Raw genomic sequence first — 10,683 nt, 5'->3', positions numbered from 1 at the left:
AAATAATATTCAAAACAGCAGTTATTGACACTTTTCTAGCTAGTTAGTTACCAAACCAATTTCAACAGCAAAATGTTTAAATGAACATAGATCTACTACTATAATTGCAATGAAATTAATACATACATTTAAACACTTCATAAAAGAATACAACCACAAGAGTACCTTTGTTATATGGTGTTATGAAATTGTTCAATCTATCAAACATATTGTACATGTACAATCATTTAACAACCACAAAATTAAGACAGGGTCAGAAAGTGTCTCTTTCCCAGGAATTCAGTTTCTATTTATAGACATGTCATGTAGTGACAGTCAAAATACTTCATTACTCATGTTTATAAATCAATATTTCTGAATCTTGTTTTGGCTACAATGGACTGTAGTATTCAAGGGCACATATGAATTATAGAACAAATATTTTATAATACATCAGCGGGTTTTCTGCTATGACATCTGAATTTTATTTTATTTTCATTTCACAAAGTATATAACTATAATTTATATGATTTTAAAAAAAAAACAAGATAAAGGCCTTATGGGTGAATATTTGTTGATTAAAAAATAAATCCCAATTCGGTTCATTAAGTCGATAAAAAATTCGTCATTGTCTGGATTTTTAACAAGAGCACAGCATAACAGGTGCCAACGCTCGGCTGTGAAAGCTTGTCAGATTTTTTTTTAGAGGTCACAGTGACCTTTACCTTTGACTTAGTGACCCAACATTTGGTGTGGCATGTAAAACTCATCAAGGTTCATCTACATATGAAGTTTGAAAGTTGTAGGTAACAGCACTTTGATTTTAGAGCCTATGTTAAAGTTTATATTAAAGGTCACAGTGACCTTTGACCTAGTGACCCAAAAATGGGTGTGGCGTGTAGAACTCATCAAGGTGCCTGTTCATTTGAAGTTTCAAAGTTGTAGGCGGAAGCACTTTGATTTTAGAGCGAATGTTAAGGTTTATGTTAAAGTTTTATATTAGAGGTCACAGTGACCTTGACCTTTGACCTAGTGACCCAAAAATGGGAGTGGCGTGTAGAACTCATCAAGGTGCATCTACATATGAAGTTTCAAAGTTGTAGGTGGAAGCACTTTGATTTTAGAGCCTATGTTAAAGTTTTATATAAGAGGTCATAGTGACCTTGACCTTTGACCTAGTGACCCCAAAATGGGTGTGGTGTGTAGAACTCATCAAGGTGCATCTACATATGAAGTTTCAAAGTTGTAGGTGGAAGCACTTTGATTTTAGAGCCAATGTTAAGGTTTTAGCCAACGCCTACAACGGACGACGAGCTGGCTATGACAATACCTCGGGTATTCTCTGAAAACAGCCGAGCTAATAACAAAATTTGACTAAACTCCTTTTCCCACAATGGCTAGAAAAATCCCTTTACATATTACAAATGTTATCAGGATGGATTCACCATGATTCTTACCTGTATATTCAAATGACCTATAGAGACTGCAGACCTGTTTGCCATTCAGTGTGTATTTGTACAGTTCTTCACTAGAGATGACAAAAAGGTCTCCTTGGTGATGGTCAATACCTCTACATTCATGTTGTAACTGAAACTTCCGGCCAGGAACAAGCTTTCCCTGGTATACAGTGATAAACTGGACCTCATGTATCTTGCTATCATGGTCATTCACAGCCACTGCAACCTCACTGGGTGTGATCAAACAAATGTCAACTGGCCGAGCATTCACATCCCAGTGACTCACCACCTGGTACTGCTGGTTCAGCAGCTTGACATTATGATTTTTCCAGTCTACAACCAGTGCCTGCCCATCGGGAAGAACACATATGCCACCGATATAACATTCACCTGAATCACTTGGTATTCTCACATTGTGCTTAGTAATACTCTGGACATGAAACGCCTTGCCTGACTTTCCTAGCAGAGTCAATGCCTGCTGTATTATATGCTTACATTTTATGCTGGCTATAAGGCAGAGCTCCTTATTATCTCCAATTTTCTGAACAATTTCATGGAAATGTGACAAGTCATTGTGAAGACTGGTGCATTTATGAATAGAACTTGTAACTGACCCTTTTATGCTTATAACTTCTTCTTTTATCTCGTTTAGTTCCTTCACAGTAATATTATCAAATTCATTCAAGATAGAAAGAACACTCCAACACATTTCTTCTTTTAAATTTTTGCCCGATGTACCAACAGAACTATTACCACACTCATCAATGTTAGTATTTAAATTTCCACGCAATTGTTCTATCATGACTGCCCCATGTTCCTTGTATGTTCTCTGCAATGACTGAACACTGGCCTCCTGATTTATCTGTAGGCTTTTGATTCCCCCCATGACAGTTTCCAGCTCCACTGACAGTCCCTGTAGGTCTGTGGGCTGCATGTTGGTCAGCTCCGAAATCGGGGTCACTTTACTGCACTTGCTGAAATACACAATTAATACATGTACATACCAAGGAATAGTCAGTAAAATAATGTAATGCTTCAAACAAGTATACAGTGTCAAATAACAAGAGCTGTTAGAGGACAGCGCGTTCGACTATTCGAGTGCTTGACAATATAACATATTAGCCATCATGGGGAAATTGTTCATAATCAATAATTTATTAGAGATCTTTCAAAAATAAAAAAGGAAAAAAAAATAATGTGGGGTGTGGTCATTTATAAGATGATGTTTAAAAAAACAAAATTGGGGGGGGGGGGGGGGGGTAAGGGGGTTAGAGGGGGGTATAATGTGGGGTGGGGTAATTTATTAGATGATGTTTAAAAAAAATATATTTTTTTTAGGGGGGGGGGGAAGGTGGAGGGGGGAGGGATTCTGGGTAGGGGTGTGGGGAATTGTTTGGGTGGAATCCATTGTGGTATTCAGGTAAGTGTTGTTTTGTCAAAGTAATAATAAAATGTGATCATAAATAAAGAAGTCATGGCAAATTAAGCAAAATTTTCAATTATCTAAGTGTAAAAGGGGCCATAATTATGTAAAAATGCTTGATACAGTAGTCTTCTCTTGTTTATATGTTGGGGTGATGTTGGTAAACAAGTATGCAACATATAAAAGCAATATGTCAAAGGATATCGAAAATATATGGGGTAGTACGCAAACTTTAACATAGATTTAACAATAATATGCATATTCTAAGTATAAAAGGGGCACTTATTATGTAAAAATGCTTGATACAGTGGTCATCTCTTGTTTAAAGGTTGGGGTGATGTTGGTTAACAAGTATGCAAAATATGAAAGCAATATGCCAAGGGACAATGAAAATAAATAGGGTAGTAGAAAAACTTAAACATTTGCTGCATATTCTAAGTGGAAAAGAGGCCATAATTACGACAAAATGCTTTATAGAGTTGTCCGCTCTTGTTTATAGGTTAGGGTCATGATGGTAAACAAGTATGCAAAATGTGAAAGCAATACGTCAAGGGACATTGAAAATATTCGGGGTAGTACGCAAACTTAAACATTTGCTGCATATTCTAAGTGGAAATGGGGCCATAATTATGACAAAATGCTTGATAGAGTTGTCTGCTCTTGTTTATAGGTTGGGGTCATGATGGTTAACAAGTATGCAAAATATGAAAGCAATGTCAAGGCACAATGAAAATATTTGGGGTAGTAAAAAACTTAAACATTTGCACGCTAACGCAGACGCTAACGCTAACGCCGACTATATATACACTATATATATTTTATATATAATAGTCGAGCTAAAAACAATCATGGAAAATAAATAAACGCTTTTTTCATTGGCTTAATACAGGGGTATATAGATTTGCACTCTTCCAACCATCCACGTGACTTTTCTGTTGTATGTAACTCAACACGTAGTCCTGAATTTTACGAGTACAGTAACCAGGCATGTGAGCTTGTGCACCTCTATATTTTCGTTCTGTTTTTTTTTTTCATTATCCCCACGCTTTTTGAAAAGCTTGGGGATGCTGTGGTTATCTCCACCATCCGTCTGTCTGTCTGTCCGTCCTGGCCAATATCTCCTCCTACACTATAAGCACTAGAACCTTGAAACTTACACACATGGTAGCCATTAGCATATGTGCGACTCTGCACTATTTGGAATTTTGATCTGACCCCTGGGTCAAAAGTTATGGGGGTTTGGGCGGGCGGGTCAGAGATTTTCACTCATTTTGTATGTTATTTTACATTAGCTTATTCATTTCTGCACCAATTTACTTCAAATTGATACTAAACCTCTCTTTTGACAATACGGTCAATCTCAACTATGCATGGCCCCATTACCAACCCTGGGACGCCCCGCCCACATAGACCACAGCCACCCAAAATTGCCTTTTACAATAATTTCTTCATTTCTACATCGATTCACTTCAAATTGATACTGAAATTCTCTTATGACAATATGGTCAATCTCAACTATGCATGGCCCCATTACCAACCCTGATACGCCGCGCCCAAATAGGCCACAACCACACAAAATTGCCTTTTAATATAATTTCTTCATTTCTACACCGATTCACTTCTAATTGATATTGAACTATTCTTATGACAATACGGTCAATCACAACTATGCATAGCCCCATAACCAACCCTGGGGTGCCCCACCCACATAGGCCACACCCACCCAAAATTGCCTTGTACTTTTACTTAACTTCTTCATTTCTACACCGATTCACTTCCAATTGATACTGAACTTCTCTTATGACAATACGGTCAATCTCAACTATGCATTGCCCCATTACCAACCCTGGGGCGCCCCTGGGTCAAACATGCAGCGTGGGGATACGCCTCAGCCTCTGCCGCGCCATTTCTAGTTATAACTAAAGCAATGTCTATTTTTTATTTAAAAAAATGACATTTTAAAATATGTGTCGATTGTAAAATAAACAGTATTGCTACTAGAGGACTGACAATTTACATCAATATTTATCGTCATGTAATTTTGCCCACGTGCATGTCCCTTTAACCAAACAATCATATCTTTTTCAATTGTGATAAGCTTAACTATAAAGGATTGATGATAGATGGATACGTCTACAGTAACATATTAATCGTCAGGGAAACTCGTGCAACTCTGTATGTTTGTTCTTAATTTTTTGGCACTTTTGGGACAAATTCAGGATTGCAGAGGTATTCATGTATTAAGAAAACATATCTAGTTGTTTACATTGTTTTCACTTTTGATATTGTAAACCTTGACAACACTATGCATAATAATGCAAGAAAAGATCATTAATGTTCTTCCACCCCACAAAACAGGCATGACTTCCAGATTTTTTTTAATTAGCCAGCAATGAAAATCATATAAATTATTGTTTAATAAACAGGCTGGGACTGTTTTTTTGCAAGCACCTGTCTAAAATGCTTTAAAATTCAATCAGTGAATGCATTTAATTATAGCAGTACTGTAATATATCTGTACAATGCCTAATGTTCCTACATAGTTTTATCATAATTGAAAGTCTGCTTACAAGATTGTTATTATGTGTATTAAATGTTCAAAACCTGACAACTACATATACACCATTATAATTTCATGTTAAAAGCTTCTGTGACCTTTGAACTATTGACCTCAAAATGGAATGGCCTCTTAATCTTCTTCGATGTAAACATAAAACATTTTGCATGGCTGTAGGTCAAAGCATTCCCTAGATATTGTCTAGAAACAATTGGTCTACGGTCAAACCGACAAATGGACCAAAGGACAGATGCAAAGCAAAATAACCCCAAATCTTAAAAGAGGTCCTCTATTAAGTCTCAGTGTGAACAATCTAGCCTGTGATGAGTGGCTTATGACATGCAACCTGGTCTACTATCTCACAATATGTTTTGTTGTTATTTAACCTATTGTGATTATTTTGCTTTTGTTGTTGTCACATGATCTGTTCGTGGACAAGAAAAGATGCCATTGTAAAACATTTTTAAGGAGAACCCAAGATATTGGTTTACTGTTTATTATTTATGTGTGATACAACTGTATTGACATTTCATAAGCAAGCCTAGAGTCAATGATATTTTAAAAATTGGGAAATAAGAATAGAATTATATTTTGCAATTTACTTTATACTACACACAATGAGAAAAGTGTTCTGCGGTCAGACACATATCCCCCCCTCCCCCCCAACAGGGCTTTTAACTAGTGATCCCAATTTCAATAGGGTTCATCTACTGTCCAAGGCCAATGAGCATCTGAAGTATCAAGCAAATCAGTCAATTCATTGATGAGTTATTGATCAGAAACAATTTTCACACTTATTGTTACAGTGACCTTAACATTTGACCTAGTGACCCCAATTTTGACAGGGGTCATCTACTGTCCAAGGCCAATGCGCAAGGGTAGTATGAAGCAAATTGATCGATTTGTTGACGAATTATTGATCAAAAACGCTTTTCCCACTTATTGTGCCAGTGACCATGTCCTTTGACCTAGTGACCCCAATTTTGACAGGGGTCATCTACTGTCCAAGGCCAATGCGCAAGGGTAGTATGAAGCAAATTGATCGATTTGTTGACGAATTATTGATCAAAAACGCTTTTCCCACTTATTGTGCCAGTGACCATGTCCTTTGACCTAGTGACCCCAATTTTGAGAGGGGTCATCTACAGTCCAAGGATATTGCACATGACAAGTATCAAGCCAATCGGTGAATAAGCTGAAGTTATTGTTTAAAAAACTATTTCACACTTACTGCGTAACTTATTTCAATTGGGTTCATCTACTGTCCAAGGCCAATGTTCATGAAAAGTATCAAATAGGATAGTGACCTTGACCATTGACCTAGTAACCTCAATTTAGATCGGGGTCATTTACTGTCCAAGGCCAATGCACATATGAAGTATCAAGCTAATCAGCCAATTCGTTGACAAGTTATTGATCGGATACCACTTAATGTGATAGTGACCTTCACCTTTGAAGAAGTGGCCTCAATTTCAATAGAGGTCATTTACTGTTCAAGACCAATGCAAATGTGAAGAATCAATCCAATCGGTCAATTTGTTGACGAATTTTTGATCGGAAACGATTTTCACACTTAGTGTGATAGTGACTTTGACCTTTGACCTAGTGATTACAATTTCAATAGGGGTCATATACTGTCCAAGGCCAATGCAGAAGTGAAGTACATGTATCAAGCCAATCTGTTAATTTGTTGACGAGTTATTGATCGGAAACAATGTTCACACTACATGTAAGTGTGATAGTCACCTTGACCTTAAAGCCTTGACCAAAACCTTTAAGGTCACCTTGACCTTAGCTCTTAAAACCTTGAATAGACTGATTTGACTCTACCAAATGTTCTTGTTCGTTATTTGTCCTTTTTTATAATAGTATTTTATTTGTTTTTATTGCACATGTGATTAACAAAATAATCCAAATAAAACTGGTATTACTATAACATATAATTCTAAGTTCTTTCTGTATTCATGGTCTAAAATCAACTGTTCCAAAATACTGAAAATTGCTAAAAAATCTGATGTCAGTATTGTCTGTATTATTTCAAAAATATTGAAGGGAAAGACCGCCAATATTATTCATCACCAGAAATGTTGCACGTGTTGAATATTCAGCTCATTTGTTAAACAGAGAAACATTTAGTTAACATTCTAGTTAAACATTTGTTAAAACGCTGAATTACAACTTTTTAATATCTGTTTTGTACAATTGTTAAGTGTAAAATGTTGTATGTTCGGATTCTACAAATGCACAGTACGCAGGTGTAGAATTGCACTTTGTTATTGAAGTACATTTACCGTTTGCTAAACTTCAACAGGTTTAAAGGTTTAAATACACACATGTAACTTCATAAACTACAGATCTGAAAATGAAGATATCGCATATATAAAGTCTACATCTTAATATACCTTATATTGTTAATCATAATAATGAATAAAAGATCATAGATCTATCTGAAAGTAGTCGATGAAAAACTACATTAGCATCTTGAATATTTTTAAAGTTGTACGATCCGTATTAGTAATCTGCTACAAGTCAGCATCTAACAAGTTTACACTATACCATTGTACAGAACTCAAGTCGACGAATCACAATTCAACATTTTACAACGCATTGTCATACTACGATGCAACTGATGTTAGGGTACAAATTGTCGTTAGTAGTAGCCTCTATTATTGTGGACGATTCTAGATTAAGGTAAGGATTTATTAAAATATATCATTATCATCATTGTTATATTCATGGATACAGATGGGTGTTACACGCATTGGATTACTCAATAAGTGGTTCTCAATCACCTGCGTGCTGTAAACAATTTACTTTGTAACACAATGTAAATAAACAATGCATCTGCAATTTACTTTTTTTTTCATTACCGTTTTAGGTTTAAACATCTGATTTGACATGGAAGTCTGACCCCACTATCTATTGAACACAGACAAGACTCAGAATGGTTACGTTTAACTAATTTGTTATGGATTAACATTCCCATTTAATGGGAATGCCCAATATATTTTCAGCATCTAACCTAGTTCAAATGTGTTCTCTCTTATCAAAGACGTACAGTATAGACTTGGCTTTCCTCTTTCATGAGAGTACAAGGAATCACAGGACAGCGATTTTGTGTTGAACATTACTTCAAAGAGGAATCCTGTATTGATCCCCTTTTTAATGTTTATTTTAAGAAATGAAACTGTTTGGCATCTGTGTGATATTTTGTTATAATTATAATGATTTGTTATGGTTAGATTATAGTAAATTATTTGAGGTTGATTGTGAAACAAGTTCATTCCTGAAATCCATCACCACAGGGGTCTTATTTCATTTTGAGAAGAAGCCAGTGCTTTCCTGCATAGTGGTGGGCGTTAACCTCAGGTAGCCACTGGTACAGTTTTTGTACGTCTTTGGTAGGATGCGGCAAGGGATTGAACCCACAACATCATGCACTCGAGGCGAACGCTCTACCACTGAGCTGTCGAGGCAGTTTTAAACTGTGGTTGCTTTGTTATAACAATTGTTATCAATATGACAGATACTAGACATGTACATTTCCTCAAAATTACCTTAATATTGTTTCAGATCGAAGCTATCCCCTGCAAATCAATGCTCCAGATTGGATCCTGGATGTGAAGAAACTTTTAGAAATAGACTGAATAGGGATATCGGTTTGCTGAAATCCTGTACATACCAATCTTTGCATGATCTAAGACATAAACTTGAATGCATAGCCTCTGCAGCTGCACGTTTACTATCAAATAGTACTGCAGCCAGTGTTGAATATGATTTATTGACAAGATTTGTGGGTTTTGTTGTACAATCATTAGATTATCTTGAAAATACAGCAATTAGTGAGGGAGAAGCTGAAAACAGGCTATGCACAGTGCAGACCACATGTGGACACGGGCTTGTGGGATACACAGTGCAGACCACATGTGGACACGGGCTTGTGGGATACACAGTGCAGACCACATGTGGACACGGGCTTGTGGGATACACAGTGCAGACCACATGTGGACACGGACTTGTGGGAAGGCCTGCATATGCACAGTGCAGACCACATGTGGACACGGGCTTGTGGGATACACAGTGCAGACCACATGTGGACACGGGCTTGTGGGATACACAGTGCAGACCACATGTGGACACGGGCTTGTGGGATACACAGTGCAGACCACATGTGGACACGGGCTTGTGGGATACACAGTGCAGACCACATGTGGACACGGGCTTGTGGGATACACAGTGCAGACCACATGTGGACACGGGCTTGTGGGATACACAGTGCAGACCACATGTGGACACGGGCTTGTGGGATACACAGTGCAGACCACATGTGGACACGGGCTTGTGGGGAGGCCTCCATATGAACAGTTAAACTTTTTAGCAGAACAGGGTTTCACAGCAGCCCAGATGGGGGAGATAACTGGGACCAACACTGTTAAGTTAAGCTTGGAACTTCATGTACATTTCCTTAATAATTTTCTTTCAAGTACAACTAATACACCTGCGCCTGCTATTAAATAAACATGTTTTACTCAGTGTTGACTTAGTGTTTCTTAAAAAAATATTATAATATAAAAAGACTTCAGTAATCATTTAATAAATACTTGAGACTCGCTCTGTAAAAAGGGGTTTTAAAGCATGTACATAGTGTTGTCCCAGATTAGGCTGTGAAGTCAAAACAGGCTTATCAGGTGCGATACTTTCTGCCTTAACTAACTCTTGGCTCATATAAAAATACGATAACAGCGGAAAGTGTCTACCTGATTAGTTTGGACTGAACAGCCAATCTGGTAAAACAATTTACACAGATGGTCTACCTAATTAGTGTGGACTGAACAGGCAATCTGGTAAAACAATTTACACAGATGGTCTACCTAATTAGTGTGGACTGAACAGGCAATCTGGTAAAACAATTTACACAGATGGTCTACCTGATTAGTGTGGACTGAACAGGCAATATGGTAAAACAATTTACACAGATGGTCTACCTGATTAGTGTGGACTGAACAGCCAATCTGGTAAAACAATTTACACAGATGATCTACCTGATTAGTGTGGGCTGAACAGCCAATCTGGTAAAACAATTTACACAGATGGTCTACCTGATCAGTGTGGACTGAACAGCCAATCTGGTAAAACAATTTACACAGATGGTCTACCTGATTAGTGTGGACTGAACAGCCAATCTGGTAAAACAATTTACACAGATGGTCTACCTGATAAGTGTGGACTGGACAGCCAATCTGGTAAAACAATTTACACAGATGGTC

General features: G+C 37.2%; 1 protein-coding gene across 1 annotated transcript in view; it reads right to left on the bottom strand.

Moving 5' to 3' along the window:
- The window catches only part of LOC127875190 (uncharacterized), a 195,774-nt gene that overhangs the window by 170,845 nt on the left and 14,246 nt on the right, over positions 1–10,683 (bottom strand). Inside the window, exon 2 of the mRNA XM_052420078.1 lies at positions 1,663–2,410. Within this exon, the coding sequence (XP_052276038.1) occupies positions 1,663–2,410 (748 nt within the window). The remainder of the gene's footprint in view (positions 1–1,662; positions 2,411–10,683) is intronic.

This window comes from Dreissena polymorpha, chromosome 1, assembly GCF_020536995.1.
Source record: "Dreissena polymorpha isolate Duluth1 chromosome 1, UMN_Dpol_1.0, whole genome shotgun sequence".
Lineage (NCBI taxonomy): Eukaryota > Metazoa > Mollusca > Bivalvia > Myida > Dreissenidae > Dreissena > Dreissena polymorpha.
Note: the sequence above shows the minus strand (reverse complement) of the source record. Positions and strands in the feature narration are given on the sequence as shown.